At 45.4% G+C, this 15,524-nt stretch overlaps 1 protein-coding gene across 2 annotated transcripts; it reads left to right on the top strand.

Moving 5' to 3' along the window:
- The first annotated feature begins 570 nt into the window (after positions 1-570).
- LOC143272122 (pregnancy-specific glycoprotein 22-like) lies at positions 571-10,490 on the top strand. 2 transcript variants are annotated; one of them, XM_076566015.1, is made up of 6 exons: positions 571-837; positions 1,885-2,244; positions 5,269-5,628; positions 6,870-7,229; positions 8,133-8,171; positions 9,929-10,490. In XM_076566015.1, the coding sequence occupies exons 1-6, from the start codon at positions 774-776 to the stop codon at positions 10,210-10,212; spliced, it is 1,467 nt and encodes a 488-aa protein (XP_076422130.1). In that variant the 5' UTR covers positions 571-773; the 3' UTR covers positions 10,213-10,490. The 2 variants fall into 2 exon arrangements, with proteins under 2 accessions (XP_076422130.1, XP_076422155.1); XM_076566040.1 differs by lacking the exon at positions 8,133-8,171 and having other exon boundaries at positions 572-837.
- Positions 10,491-15,524: the final 5,034 nt, after the last annotated feature.

The following is a 15,524-nucleotide window of genomic DNA, read 5'->3' as shown; positions in this document are numbered from 1 at the left end:
ACCTAGGCAAAGGGCAAAGGTGACCCAGGAAGATCGGGGGCAGGGGGCATGGCCTCACCGAACACAGCTCAGCCAACACATAATGCTGAAGGTTACATTGAAGCCCTTCATAGAAAGATGGAGCTAACAGACTTTTCAAGAACACACAGATTGCCTCTACCCCAACACTGAGGACATGAAACTCCTCACACAATGGCTCCTGGGACATTCTCCTGGATCAGGAAATTGACTGGTGACATTAGTGATACAGGATTGATCTTCATCCCTAGTCATCACTTAGCTAGTCCCTTTGCAGTCCTCAAAGACTGTTCTTTTCCTTCGGTAGTAAATCTCACCTTCCCAGAGCACTGAGGACACAGGGCAGACCAGATGCTCAGCTGGCTCTCTGTGTCACAAAGACACATAGGCAGGATAGAGGCTCCTTCTTACGTGCGGACAGACCTAAGGCCAGGACAGAGCAGATGTCAGGCATGAGATGAGTGATTGTTCTCTGAGGGCATGGGGATGTTTATCAGCCTTGTTGCTCAATGTGCTGCTTGGAGGTGAAATATAAAGAGAGAACAGTTGAGAGGCATGTGAGACAGCACTGGGAGTGGACGGGACAGAGCAGTGTCTTGGACACAGATCCAACAACCAACAGCCCATTAGATTGTGGGAAGTGCTCCTACCTGGAAGGACACTCAGCTCAGAGGAAGGAAGGACAGCAGGGGCTGGAGCTGTGTTGGAACTGAAGCTCTTCTCCTCAGAGGGAGGACGGCACAGTGAGAAGAGAGATGGAGGTGTCCTCTGTGATTCCCTGCAAGGGCTGGACTTCCTGGCAGGGGTTCCTGCTCATAGGTAAAATACCCATTTTCTTTCTATTGGAGTAGAGGGGGACTCAGAAGCAGGCTGGAGTCTCCTAAAGGGGACAGGTACCTGAGAGGAGACTCGAGGTTTCTGTTTGCAGTCATGGGGCAGAAGGTACAGTGATGGACAGAGGCTCAGCATTCTGAAGCTCTCAGTGGACAGGAGCTAATGAGAGGAGGAGAGAAGCCCAACCACTCCCTATTCAAAGTGAGTCCCATTGGCTGCCTTGTTCTGAAGCCTGATGTCCCCAGTCATGGCATGGTGACTCCAAATATAAATCAACAGGGATGGGCCAGGGAGATGGCTCAGTGTGTGGAGACTTGACAACCTATATTCAGTCCTCAGCTCCCACAGGGTAGACGGAGAGAACAGACTCCTGCAGGTTCTTCTCTGTCCTCTACGTAGGGGCTCTGGCATGGATCTGCACACATGCACACTGAGACATGTGCCTTCAGAAATATATACACAGTATATAAATACATCTAAAAAATTAAACCAAACTTGATTATAATTAATGCCATTCACTCCAAACCATGACCTATGTAGATAATACCACGGAGACATCCTTACTTCCTACCTTCCTATGTTCCTTCTTTCACTCCTTTCTGTAATGGTGCCTGAATCTTTTTCAGGAAATGAATCTTCCTGAAGGTCACACTAATCCCTGTTCCCAGAAGCCATGGTTCTATCAGACTGTAAGTCAGTGTATGGAGAAGCTGATGTCAGGAGTTGACACACAGAGAGAACAGAGAAAAGAGTCAGAACATGAGGACCCTCTAGAGGAGGAGGTCAGAGTGGCTTCCTCACACCAAATACTCTTTAAGTCAGGAGGGATATGGGGACACTTGTAGGGGGAGCAGACAGACAAGTGAGGAAATTATTTCATAGTGAGGAAAAGACTCCATAAGAGACTCAGAGGGATTGGAGGTCATGTTGTACACTTCCATCAAGGAGTGTGCTCACAGCCCTACTCATACACCTAAGCTGAGTCATGATCACATTCACTCAATATTTATGTTTCTCTCTCTTTCCTTCTAGCCTCCCTTTTAATCTGCTGTCATTTAGCCACCACTGCTAAAGTCACCATTGAATCAGTGCCACTCAATGTGTTCGAAGGAGACAATGTCCTTCTACATGTCCACAATCTGCCAGAGAATCTTCTAGCCTTTGCTTGGTTCAAAAGGCTGACAAAAACGAAACACAGAATTGCACTCTATGCACTGAACACCAATTTATTTGTGCCGGGGCCTGTACACGTTGGTAGAGAGACAGTGTACCGCAATGGATCCCTGTGGATTCAGAATGTCACCCATAAGGACACAGGATTCTACACCCTAGAGACTATAAATAGACATGGACGAACTGTATCAATAACAACCATGTACCTCCATGTGTACAGTAAGTGATCTTTTGTTTTGTTTTGTTTTGCTTTGTTTTTCAAGACAGGGTTTCTCTGTGTGACTTTTGAGCCTGTCCTGGAACTCACTCTGTAGCACAGGCTGGCCTTGAACTCACAGAGATCCGCCTGGATCTGAATCCAGAGTGCTGGGATTAAAGGTGTGCACCACCACCAACCTGCACAGTAAGTGATTCTTATTGAACTCTAGGTACTGGGTGGGGCTATTCTAGTGGACACACTCGGAATCTTCAGCCTTGGCCTGTGCCTATCTTCCCTCTGCATGTGTCCCCATGTTGGGGTTTGAGTGCAAGACATGCAAGGTGGAGAATGACTGCAGTAGATCTGAGTCCTTGCAGACAAGTGGAAGCAAGGACCTCTGTATGTACAGTAAGTGATTTTCATTCTTTTTTTTTTTTTTTAATTTTTTGAGACAGGCTTTCTCTGTGTAGTTTAGGTGCCTGTCCTGGATCTCGCTCTCTAGACCAGGCTGGCCTTGAACTCACAGAGATCCGCCTGGATCTGAATCCAGAGTGCTGGGATTAAAGGTGTGCGCCACCACTGCCAGGGCAGAGAAACATTTTTCAAAGGTTGTATTTTGACTTCCTTATGGTCAGGAACAGAGTTTTCTACTAGTCAAAGTCTTGTGCTCTCTGGAACCAGCTAGTGCACTGTCTGGAAAGCCACAGTTAGGCTAGATCCCCTGGACATCTCCAGAGACTCATCAAGGACAGCGTAGCTTGACAGGTACCTAGGCCATTAACCATCCTGATGGGCTTATGAGACTTCAAGGGAAGGTCAGCATCACAAAGAAGAGGGACTGAGGACACAGGTGCTCTTGACAAGTTCTTGTCCTCTGGGGTCCACCTCAGGGAATTCTCTCCTGCAGGGAAATGGCTACAGGCTCTACTGAGATGCACAGCTCCCCAGATGTGAGCTGCAGTTCCCCCAGTGATCAACAGGGGGAGCATCAGGACACACAATCAACACTTGGGGAAAACATTTACCTAACTAGGAACTTGTTTCTTGACTTTTACTCCTGTCCTACAGACCTGGAGGTCAGTGTCACAGTGTTCCCAGACCTTCTGGCTCCTTTTTGTGTCTGATACCCTGCCAGGGGTTCATGTTCAGTTCCCCCTTTATTCATTTCCTTTGGGAAAGGTAGGTTATCCCATGGGATTCACCTAGACAGAGGCCCAAGGCATCCAAGAGGCCATGGGCAGACTCATCACACAGTTCATTCAGCAAAGGAAGTAGGACCATCATCATAAAATCCTTCATGAGGTGGTGAAGCCCAGAGCTCTCTTTATAGGATGCATGTCACCTCCTCCCACACAACGAGAATGTGAGGCTCCTGACACATCTGCTCTCGGGCCTTTGTCCTGGGTCAGCATCCTGACTGAGGACTGCTGTGATAATGAATCTGTCCTCTTCTCCATGCATCACTCAAATAGTTCTTTGAAGCTTTACACACATCTCCACCACTTTCTTGCTTAGGTCAAGTTCCATCTTTCCAGAGCATTGAGAACATAGGGCAAACTGGGGGCCCAGCTGGGTTTCTTTGTCACACAGGGAGTACAGAGGCCCTCTCTTGATTCTGATAGACCCAGGGCCAGGACATAGCCGAAGACAGCACCAGGGTGAGCTGCTGTTCTCTCAGGGCACAGAGATGCTCATTAGCTCTTTTGATCACTGTGTGGTGTGCAGGACTGAACCATTAAGAGAGAGGTGGATAGAGACAGGACTGAGAGTGGAGGGGCAGAGCATGGTTTTGAACAGAAACACCCTCACAACCCATGGGACTCTGGGAGGTGCTCCTTCCTGAAAGGAGGCTCAGCTAGAAGGGGAAAGGACCAGAAATCTTGGCGACTGTGCTGAAGCAGAGGTGACTCAGGACAAGAACAGATAAGCCCATTGAGACAATGGAGGTACCCCTGTCCCTCTCTGCAACATGTCAGACGCTCAGGAGCCCCAGCTCACAGGGGAGGAGATCATGAGTTAACGGTTTGTGAGAGGAGAGGGCTCACCTACTCTCTGGAGTCTCCTAAGGGGGAAAAGAAGCTGAGATGAGTCTCGGGGTCTGTAGGTGAGAAGACACAGGTCCAGACAGAGGCTCAGTTGCAGGAAGCTCTCAGTGAACAAGAAATGGTTACCAAAGAAAGTAAATGAATACCCAAATTTATTCACTATGACCACCATATTCTGAAGACTGATGTTCTTAGCTGTGACTTGTTATATTAAAAAATCAAGCTGGTGTTGATCAGTGATATGACTGAGGGAATATAGGCATTTGCTTCATTGTCTCTCACCCTGAGAAGCAATGAACACAACTGTCCTCTCAACTCCATATAGGTACCTGTCCCACATTCACCCACACACCCTGAGATAAGCTCTTGCACACAATCTCACACACAAATACAAGTGAGTGTAAAAAATTATAGCAAATGGAAAAATTGAACTCTGTACCCCCAAACCTATGAATTTCTTAAATAATTCCCTAGGCATACAGGGTCCTGGGACATCATTCATTCATTTTCCACAGGTATTTGAGATTTTATGGGCAGTACTTCTTTCAAAAGATAAGAAAATCTCAGTTATCATAAAACCCCATTGCTTATTGACTGACAGGCCAGTAAAGAAGCTAGAAGGTGAAGTCAGCTATTGACTGGAACCACAAGAGGAATAGAAAGTGGCAGGAAGGGTCAGAGAGTGAAGACACAGGGTCTGTAGGGAAGAGGTTGGTCAGGCAGACATCAGGCCAACAGCACTCCACTGTAAATGTGAGCAGGGATCTGATGGCAGTGAGCTGGAGAAATGTTGACACCTGAGGAAATAGTGCCATATGGTGGGAATGACAAGTCAGGGACTCTGGGAATACACAGATCACCCCTACTGACCTCCAGCAAGTAGGACAGGGAGACAAGCACCCATGAACCTAGGCTGAACAATGGACACACCTTCTCAGGGCCCCTTTTTGGCCAAATACAAAGGTATTAATATTGTTGGATCTTTCTCTTTCCTTCTAGACAACTTATTCACCCATGGGTGCCCTCACACCTCTGCCCGGCTCACTATCGAATCAGTTCCACCCAGGGTTGCAGAAGGGTCAAGCGTTCTTCTACTTGTTCACAATCTCCCAGAGAATCTTCGAGTCCTTTTCTGGTACAAAGGTGTGATTTATTTCAAGAAATTGGAAGTCGCCAGACACATAGCAGAGAAGAATTCAAGTATGCTGGGCCCTGCACACAGCGGTAGAGAGACAGTGTATAGCAATGGATCTCTGCTGCTCCACAATGTCACATGTGAAGACATGGGATTCTACACCCTACGGACTATGAGTAGAGGTGTGAAAGTAGAATCAGCACATGTGCAACTCCAGGTGGACCGTAAGTGATTCTCTGTGGTCATCCTCTGTGTCAGGTGGGGGTGAGACACACAGGATTGTCATGCCTGGCCTGTGACAACCTCTTCTCTGCAATGTGTCCCCATGTAGGGGTTTGAGCACTTAGTGCAGGAAACACATGGTGGAGACTAAAGACCATAGATCAGGCTCCATTGTCTGGCTCCCCTTTGTATTAAGGAAGAACGTGATAGAAAGTAACTCAGCCCAGATGTCAGAGTCAGCTCAGTCTCCTGAGGCTCTAGTCATACATGTGAGGAAACCATAGCAACCTCACAGAGATGTGAGTCCCAGGAAGTCCTGGTCCCTGTCATCTCCTACTCAACTACATGTGAACCTGGGGAGCATTTATCTGGTATGGTATGTTACTTCCTCTCAGAGTTGACAGGGAATGATGGTTTTTTTGCAGTGCATGTCAAACTGTGGCATTTAGTAGCTCTGAACAGGAAAGTTTCTTAAATAAAAGCCAGGAATGGAAGCAGAGAGAATGGAGGAGTGCTGCTCCCTGGCATGCTCCTCATGGCTTTTGGAGCCTGCTGTCTTATGTCATCTAGGATCACTAGCCCAGAAATGGAAGTGGTCTCATTGGGTTGGACCTTCCAGCATCAATCAACAATAAAAAAAAATCCTACTGATTTTCCAACAGGCCAGTCTGTTGTTGGCATTTTTATTTGAGGCTCCCACTATCTAATTGACTCTAGCTTGCGTCAAGTTGACATAAAGCCAGCCAGTCTAATCCTCAGGCTTTTCCAATACCTGAGCCTGCCAAGAAGACCATAGTGCTCCTGCCTTCATCCAGTCCTAGTCCTGGAGGCTTCAGGGCAGAGCAGCAAGGACATCTAGAAGGTGAAGTCAGAGGTTGACTGAAGCCACAAAGGAAACTGGGAAAAAAGTCAGAAAGGGAAGATCCAGGGTATGAAGAGAAAAAGGTCAGAGGAGACATCATCTCAAACCTCAGTGTGCATGAGTGTGCACAATGTCTGACTGAGGGCAGTGAGGGGCAGCCATGTAAACACCTGAGGGGAGAGTTCCATGGAGAGAAATGACATATTTAGGGTACAGAGGGACTGGAAGTCATGTTGCTGACCTCCCACAAAAGTGGGATAGACACACCCACAACTGCATCTCTAGGCTGAGTGATGAACCCATCTGCTCAGGACAGAGGTCGCCTTCTTTCCACCAAGCATGACGATCCCATAGGATGGCTTTTTCTCTTTTTCCTTCCAGCTTCCTCTTGTACTTGCTGCAACCCTCTCCCTTCTGGCCCACTCACCATAGAACCAGTGCCACGGAATGCTATCGAAGGGGAAAGCGTTCTTCTCCAAGTCCATAATCTGCCGGAAGATCTGCAAGCCTTTTCCTGGTACAAAGGAGTGTATATCAGTCCTGTCTTTAAAATCGCAGAATACAGCAGAACCAGAAATTCCATCACCCAGGGGCTTGAACACAGTGGAAGAGAGACAGTGTACACCAACGGATCCCTGCTGCTCCAAGATGTCACTGTAAAAGACCCAGGCTATTACACACTTCAAATTTTAAACAGAGTTTCGGGAAGTGTGACGACACACGTGCAATTCCATGTGAACAGTAAGTGACTCTCTATGGCCTGCAGCTGCTGGGTGTAGCTTATCCTACTTTATACACTGAACTGTCAGAACTGGGCTTTTCCCGCTCTCTCTCCACCACTGCATTGTGTCCCCAATCTTGTCTTTAGGCCCTTATTGCAGGACACACATAGGGTAGATAAACAGGAATAAATCAGAACCTGTCACCTGTATTTATCTGCAGAGAGGATGTCCTGTGCTGGGTAAACTGAGTCCCAGAAATTCAGCTAAAGGCCAGATACATGGATCTCTTACTATACAGACATCCCTGAGAATGATACTGTGGGAATCAGGCAGGTCCTAGATGAGGAAGCCATGGAACCAGGAAGCCCTGGCTGCAAATCTCTGTTCTGGCTAGACTCCAGAGGACACTGGGGAGCTTTTGGTCACTTCTCCATTTTGACTTCCTGTTAGAACTGCCAGGGAACAAGGCTTTATTGGTATGTGGAAGCAGCCAGTGTACTTCCTTGTAAGTCACAGTTGGGCTAGGCTACCTGCACATCTCCAGAGACTCAGCAGTGAGAGAATAGCTGGTCAGGAGCCTATGCCATTAACTAACTGTCCTGATGGACTATGTGACCTCACAGGAAGCTCAGAGTCCCCAGAAGAGGAACAGAGAACACATGTCCTCCTTGGACTTTCTTGTCTTCTGGGGTTCCTACCGGAGACTTTCTCCCCTATAGGCAAACGGTGACAGAGTTGCTGAACTGGACAGCACCCAGACTTAAGCTACAGGTCCCTTAGTAACCACTAGACAACAGGTGAAGTCCACACAACACCCCGAAGTGTGTTTCTGTGTCACCTTCCCATGGGAGCCAATTTCACCTTCTCAGAGCATTGAAAACACAGGGCAGACTAGGTGCTCATTTAGGATTCTGTGTTACAGAGGACCTGTTGGGAGAACACAGCAGAGGACAGCCCTGGGGTGAGTTGTTGTTGTCCTAAGGCACAGATATGATCACCAGCCTTGTGCTCACTGTGTGGTCTGGAGGACTGAAACTTACACACAGAGAAGACACAGGCAGGACCATTAAGTTGTCCCTTGACTTCAGTGTAGGTGCTGTGACTTGTACCCATGCACACACATAGGATGGCATACACCTGCACAAACACCCACACCCATAACCATCCATGCCCACTCCCCACACATGCATAGCAATGTACACTAGAGATTTAACTAGTTTTCAGTAGCTCCAAATAGGAGAATTTCATAAACACCTGGATATTCAAGGTCCTGGGACATTCGTTATTTTATCCTCTCACATATATCTGAGCCTTTCCAGGCACTGGACTTTCTAGAAAGATCAAACTAGTTTTTCCTAACAAAGCCCCATCTCTAGTGGATTAAAATACAGACCAGGACGTCCATCTTTAAGTGAAGTCGGGGGTTGACTGCATCCAGAGAGGGAAAAGATCAAAGAGGTCAGAAGGTGAAGACTCAGTCTGTAGAGGAAGAAGTGGGAGAAGGCACTCCCATCACACACATATTCTGTGTGTGAGCAGGCATGTGAGGACAGTGAACATGAAGACATCTGGGGAGAGATTTTACACAGAGGGTATGGCTCATTCAGATGCACTGAGGTCATGGAGGTAATTTTCTTATTCATCTGAGTTGTGCAGGTACTGTTACCTACCTCACTGACTGATGCACCTAAGCTTCTCAGTATGCAGGGCTCTACCTTTTTACCAAAGACAATATATATCTCCATATTTGTAAATTTGTCTCTCTTCCCTTCGACCCTTTCTTTTAGTCTGTAGATACCCACTTACCACTGCCCAGCTTACTATACAGTAAGGGAAGAAGCACTGGCTCCAGACTTCTGTCATAGACTCAACTTTAGTTGACCCTAGAGAGCATCTCCTCAAGGCTATAATTTGACTTCCTGTCAGAGCTGAGAGGGAACAAGGCTTTACTGACTGTCCAAGTCCTATAGAGCGTGGAGCCAGCTGTGCACTGCTGTGACAGCTGCAGTTCATAGGTCAAATGGCATCTCCTCCTGAGTGAGTCTCAGTGGACAGGAATCAGGACATAATCCATCTCTTCTGATGGTCTTGGGAGACTTCAGAGGAGTGTCAGGTCCTCAGGAGAAGGCACAGAAGGGACATTTCTCCAGGCAGCTCCCTGTCCTAAGAGGTTGAGTTTAAAAAATTCTCTTCCGGGGCTGGAGAGATGGCTCAGAGGTTAAGAGCACTGACTGCTCTTCCAGAGGTCCTGAGTTCAATTCCCAGCAACAACATGGTGGCTCACACCCATCTGTAATGAGATCTTGTGCCCTTTTCTGGGGTGTAGCAATATATGCAGACGGAATATTGTATACATAATAAATAAATAAATCTTTAAAAAAAATTCTCTTCCATAGGCAAAGAGTAACAGATGATGTTGATATGAGCAGCTCACCCAGATCCCAAGGTCAGGCCATTGCTCACACCTAACCTTAACTCATACACATGGCAATGATCATGCACAGTTTGTCATATTATAGTGAACTGGAGGCAGAGGTAACAGTGCTTGAATCAGGATCACACAGGCCATGGGGAACAGATCCAAAGCAGAAGATATGATTATTGTCACAGTTCTAACTTACCTACCATGGAGGCTTGATTAAGTGTAATCTATAGGGGGGCTGGTTGAGATCTCTGAAGGACTAATGTCATTGTGTCCACTCCTCTGTTTCTTTACAGAGCCTGTGACAATGCCCTTGCTGGGAGTCTCTGATACCACAGTCACAGTACAGAGCTCTGTGCTCTTCAGTTGCCTCTCAGCTGATATTGGAATCTCCATCCGTTGGATCTTCAATAATCAGAGTCTGCAGCTCACAGAGAGGATGTCCCTGTCCCCCATGAATTGTGGACTCAGAATAGATCCTGTCAGGAGCGAGGATGCTGGAGAGTATAAGTGTGAGGTCTTCAACCCTGTCAGTTCAAAGACCAGTCTCCCTGTCAGCCTGGTCGTGATGCATGAGTAACTTCTCCTCTCATCCTATAACAGAGTGAGGGCATTTCTTTATCAATGGGGTATAAAATGGGGAAAAGTAATGTGGTAAAAAACTTTCAGTTACCACTCAGGTACAGCCATATGGTGACTCAAGCCTGTAATCCTGGGATAAATGTATGCACAAAGAAGGGCCAGCATTCATAGTGAGACTTAGTCTCCAAAGGAAAATAAGGACATCAATATGGTAATCAATACTGTGAAGGGGTTAAGAGCTTAGTTGTGGATTAAATATATAATCTATCCTCAGAATGTGTGGGATTTATTTCAGGAACTGCCCAAACTTCTGTATTCTGTAAATCACCTGTTAAATGCTGCACTGTTTGCATAGAGATTACCATCCTCTCATAAGTTCCAATAGTTTTACCTAAAATCAAGGCCTCTCTACACAACAGTCATCCATGTGAAGGAAGGAAGAGTGACAGAAGAGTCTGTCCATGTTTCTCTGTGGACATAACTGGTTCCTAAATATTTATTTTATTTTATTTTTTATTAAGAGATTTTCTATTTATTTTACATACCAACCACAGATTCCCCTGTCCTTCCTCTTCCCACCACCCAGCTTTTTCCCACAAGCCATCCTCCATTCTCACCTCCTCCAAGGCAAGGTCTCCCATGGGGGATCAGCAGAGCCTGGTACATTAAATTGAGGCAGGTCTAAGCCCCTCATCTCTGCACCAAGACTGAGCAAAGTGTCTCACCATAGGCACTAGGTTTCAAAAAGGCAGCTCATGCACTGGGAACAGGTTCTAATCCCGCTGCCTGGATGCCCCCTAAACAGTTTAAGCTAAACGACTGTCTGACTTGTCCAGAGGGCCTAGTACAGTACCATGAGGGCTTCTCAGCTATTGGTTCACAGTTCATGTGTCTCCACTAGTTTGCCTAGTTGTCTCTGTATTTTTTCCATAGTCTTGATATCCCCTGCTCATAGAATCCCTCCTCTCTCTCATCCATTGGGCTCTTGGAGCTCCACATTGGACTTGGCCAAGGATCTCTGCATTTGTTTCCATCAATCACTGGATGAGATTTCTACAATGACAGTTAAGGTATTAGGCCATCCAATCACCAGAGGAGGCCAGCTTAAGCACCCTCTCCACTATTGCCAGTAGTCTATGGTGGGGTCATCCTTGTGGATTCCTGGGAACCTCCCTAGAACTCTTCTTCTTCCTATTCCCATGGTGTCTTCATTTATCATGGTACCTCTTTCCTTGCTCTCCCACTCTGTTCCTGCTGCAGCTCGAACCTCCTGCACCCCTAAGCTCTCATCCCCCATCCCTTGCCCTCTATTACCCCACCCCACCCCATTTGCTCATGTAGATCTCATCCTTTTCTCCAGTGCTAGACGATCCATGCATCCTTCTTAGGGTCTTCCTTACTAGCTAGCCTTTCTAGAACTGTGGGTTCCAATCTGGTTATCTTTTGCTTTATATCTAGTATCCATTTATGAGTGAGTACATACTATGTTTGTCTTTCTGAATCTGGATTACCTCACTTAGGATGATATTTTCTAGTTCCATCCATTTGCCTGCAGACCTCCTGATGTCATTTTTTTCTCTGCTGAGTACTACTCCATTGTGTATATGTACCACATTTTTTTTTGTGATATATATTTTTATTTTACAATACCATTCAGTTCTACATATCAGCCATGGGTTCCCCTATTCTCCCCCCTCCCACGCCCTCCCCTTACCCCCAGCCCACCCTCCATTCCCACCTCCTCCAGGACAAGTCCTCCCCCGAGGACTGTGATCGACTTGGTAGACTCAGTCCAGGGAGGTCCAGTCCCTTCCTCCCAGACTGAGCCAAGTGTCCCTGCATAAGTTCCTGGTTTCAAACAGCCAACTCATGGAATGAGCACAGGACTTGGTCCCACTGCCTAAATGCCTCCCAAACTGATCAAGCCAATCAACTGTCTCACCTATTCAGAGGGCCTGATCCAGCTGGGAGCCCCTCAGTCTTTGGTTCATAGTTCATGTGTTTCCATTCATTTGGCTATTTTTTTTCAATAATTGAGTAAAACTGAAATTTATTATATGCCACAGTCATCCTACGGACCTCCATGCTATATATATATAGCCTCTATGGTTCTATGGGTTGTGGTCTGATTGTTCATTTTATATCTAGAATCCACCAATGAGTGAGTACATACCATAACTGTCTTTCTGGGTTTGGGTTACCTCACTCAGGATGATATTTTCTAGTTCCATCCATTTGCCTGCAAATTTCATGCTTTCATTGTTTTTCTCTGCTGAGTAGTACTCCATTGTGTATATGTACCACATTTTTTTCATCCATTCTTCCGTTGATGGGCATCTAGGTTGTTTCCAGGTTCTGGCTATTACAAATAGTGCTGCTATGAACATAGCTGAGCATGTATCTTTATGGTATGTATCAGCATTCTTTGGGTATATGCCCAAGAGTGGGATGGCTGGGTCTTGAGGTAGTTTGATTCCTAATTTTCTGAGAAACCGCCATACTGATTTCCATAGTGGTTGTATATGTACCACATTTTATTTGTCCATTCTTCAGTTGAGGGGCATCTAGGTTGTATCCATGTTCTGGCTATTACAAATAATGCTGCTATGGACATAGCTGAGCATGTGTCCTTGTGGTATGACTGAGCATTCCTTGTGTATATGCACAAGAGTGGTATAGCTGGGTCTTGAGGTAGATTGACTCCCAATTTTCTGAGAAACCTCCATACTGATTTCCAAAGTGGCTGTACAAGTTTGCATTCCCACCAACAGTGGAGGAATGTTCCCCTCCCTCCACATTTTCTCGAAAATAAGCTGTCTTCATTGTTTTTGTTCTTAGCCATTCTGACAGTTGTAAGATGCTATTTCATAGTCCTTGTGATTTGCATTTCCCTGATGACTAAGGATGTTGAGCAATTCCTTGAATGTCTTTCAGCCATTTGAGATTTTTCCATTGAGGACTTCTTTGTCAAAAATTAGGTGTTCATACCTGTACGGATTAATGTCAGGGTCTTCAATTTGATTCCATTGCTCCACATGTTGTTGTTTTTATGCCAGTACCAAACTTTTTTTTATTACTATAGCTCTATTGTAGTGCTTGAAGTCAGGGATCATGATGCCTCCAGAGGTTGCTATGTTGTACAGGATTCTTTTAGCTATCCTGGATTTTTGTGTTTCATTGTGAGAGTGGCATGTACAATGTGATCGTGCACAGGGTCCTTTTTCCTGGTTATATATATATATGTATTTCATAGTCAATTGATTGGCCACCTTTCATTTCTATGTCTTGCCTACTTGTTCTGTCTAGGACTCCTAAGGGAATACAGAACAGATTTGGCCACAGTAGCATCCTGGTATTGATCCTGGTGTTTGAGTGAAAGTTGTCAGTGTCCCCACCTAATACTGAGTCTACTGTGGGTTTCCACATGGCCCCTCCTGCATGGCCTACCCTCTATACCTAGTTTGGCTAGTTTCATCATTAAAACTCTGCACTTTGTCACATGTCTTTATTGATTCAGGTATGTGTTATACATGGAATCAGTTTTGTGTCTCTTCAGGCTTCCATCTCATTAGGTTATGGGCTTTCAGGAATTTGCTTCATCTAGCTCACTCAACAGTTTGCACATAGCTATTGAATACTAATGGAATTCTTAATATTCTGAAGAATAGGCAGTAAGGTCTCAAATTTCACTTCTAGTATTAGTATTATTAATCTTTCTGTTGGTTTCATTTTTTTTTGAGACAAGGTTTCTGTGTAGGTCTTGCTTTCCTAGATCTGGCTCTGTAGACTGGGCTGCTCTTAAACTCAGAGAACCACCTCCTTATGCCTCCTAAGTGCTGTAATTAAAGGTGTGTGTGACCACCACATAGCCAATAATGTTAATCTGTAAAAAAACAAAGTTAATGTAATTAATGTAATTAAAGGTCATCAATACCATTAAAAACTTGAAAGAATAATCTTTTAATTCTTTAATTTTCTCTACTGTTTTTCTTTATTTGTATCATTATTTTTACCAATCAAACTTAGAGAGAGACAATGGAGGAACAATGCCTCCTGGCTTGTTCTCCATCATTCCCTCAGGTATCTTTTCCTAGTATATCCCAGTATGACCTGCTTAGTAATGTTACCATCCACAGTGGGAGGTGCCCTCACATGACTATCAATAATTAAATTAATGCTGTATAGATGTACCTACAAAGCATGCTGATGGAGGAAATTTCTTGAGGTTCCCCAGATATCTCTAGCTTGTCAGGTGACACACACTAACTAGCACACCTGTTATGCAATATCGGCCATCAGGTCATTTTTAGAAAGTTCTTGCTTCTAGTTTTTGGAGGTTGGATCGTCAGTTTCTACTTGAACTTCAAGACAGCTGTCTATACGGTTAATGTGTCTAAGAGAAGGGGTGTTAACATGTAAGTTCAAAGGTAGTTCTGTTGTAAATATTACCTTGTTCCTTCACATTCCTAGATCATTCCTATATTTACTCTTCATCCTTAGGGAACCAGTGGCTCATGTCATGGCTCATGTTGTGGTCCTGCTGGACCACTGAGCTGAAAGGAAGCCTGTTCCTGGTATCTTGTCTGAGGTTTCTTTTTACATGTCAAGTCTGTAGGACAGACTGTGAGGCTTCCCAGTGAAGTGCAATGGAACTCTCATTACCAACTATCTGTAGGACGGCCTTAGACAGCAAAGCCTTGAAGAGCTTTGGTCCAAGCTAAGCAGTTGAGGACAGTACATCTGGAGGGACACAGCACTTCATCCTACAAGTCAGTCTTTGCTCTGTCTACCATCAAGCTCTGTAGCTCAGCTCACACATGAAAAGTCTGTGTTCGTCCCCTACTGTAAGGAGTCCCCACTATCTCTGATCTCTTAGATCTTCTTGCACCTGACTATGATTCATTTTCTTATATATTTTCTTCTGATTTTGGTTGCCAGGGAGGTTAATGACTAACACCCATGGAAACATGTCTTTGCAAGGGTCAGAGGTCCCACACAGGGCTATCTTCTCTCTGTTGTCTGCACAGCACTGTTTGACCTAACTACAATCATCAACTCCAGCCCAGTGGAGAGAAAGAACATGGTAGCTTTAACACCTAGATCTGAGATTCAGGATATATCCCACCCTGTGGTAGATAAACCCACAGACAAGTGTTTCTTTCAGCATCCTCCAAGATGCTTCTTTTTGCACTGGTGGAGGCCACCAATGGAACCCAAAACTTGTCCAAATGTGAAGAACAATGAAACACCACAGCGTCCCCAGCCCAAATTGATCTTTGAATATAATGTAATCCTCTTGTTTTAGGCTCA

Source organism: Peromyscus maniculatus, chromosome 1 (assembly GCF_049852395.1).
Source record: "Peromyscus maniculatus bairdii isolate BWxNUB_F1_BW_parent chromosome 1, HU_Pman_BW_mat_3.1, whole genome shotgun sequence".
Lineage (NCBI taxonomy): Eukaryota > Metazoa > Chordata > Mammalia > Rodentia > Cricetidae > Peromyscus > Peromyscus maniculatus.
This window is presented reverse-complemented; position numbering and strand designations above follow the sequence as displayed.

Excerpts from the sequence above, each read along its gene's own strand:
- LOC143272122 (XM_076566015.1), top strand. The coding sequence starts at position 774 with ATGGAGGTGTCCTCTGTGATTCCCTGCAAGGGCTGGACTTCCTGGCAG. Across the intron at positions 2,245-5,268 it reads CATGTACCTCCATGTGTACA|ACAACTTATTCACCCATGGG; the intron begins GTAAGTGATCTT and ends CTTTCCTTCTAG. Across the intron at positions 5,629-6,869 it reads TGTGCAACTCCAGGTGGACC|CTTCCTCTTGTACTTGCTGC; the intron begins GTAAGTGATTCT and ends TTTTCCTTCCAG.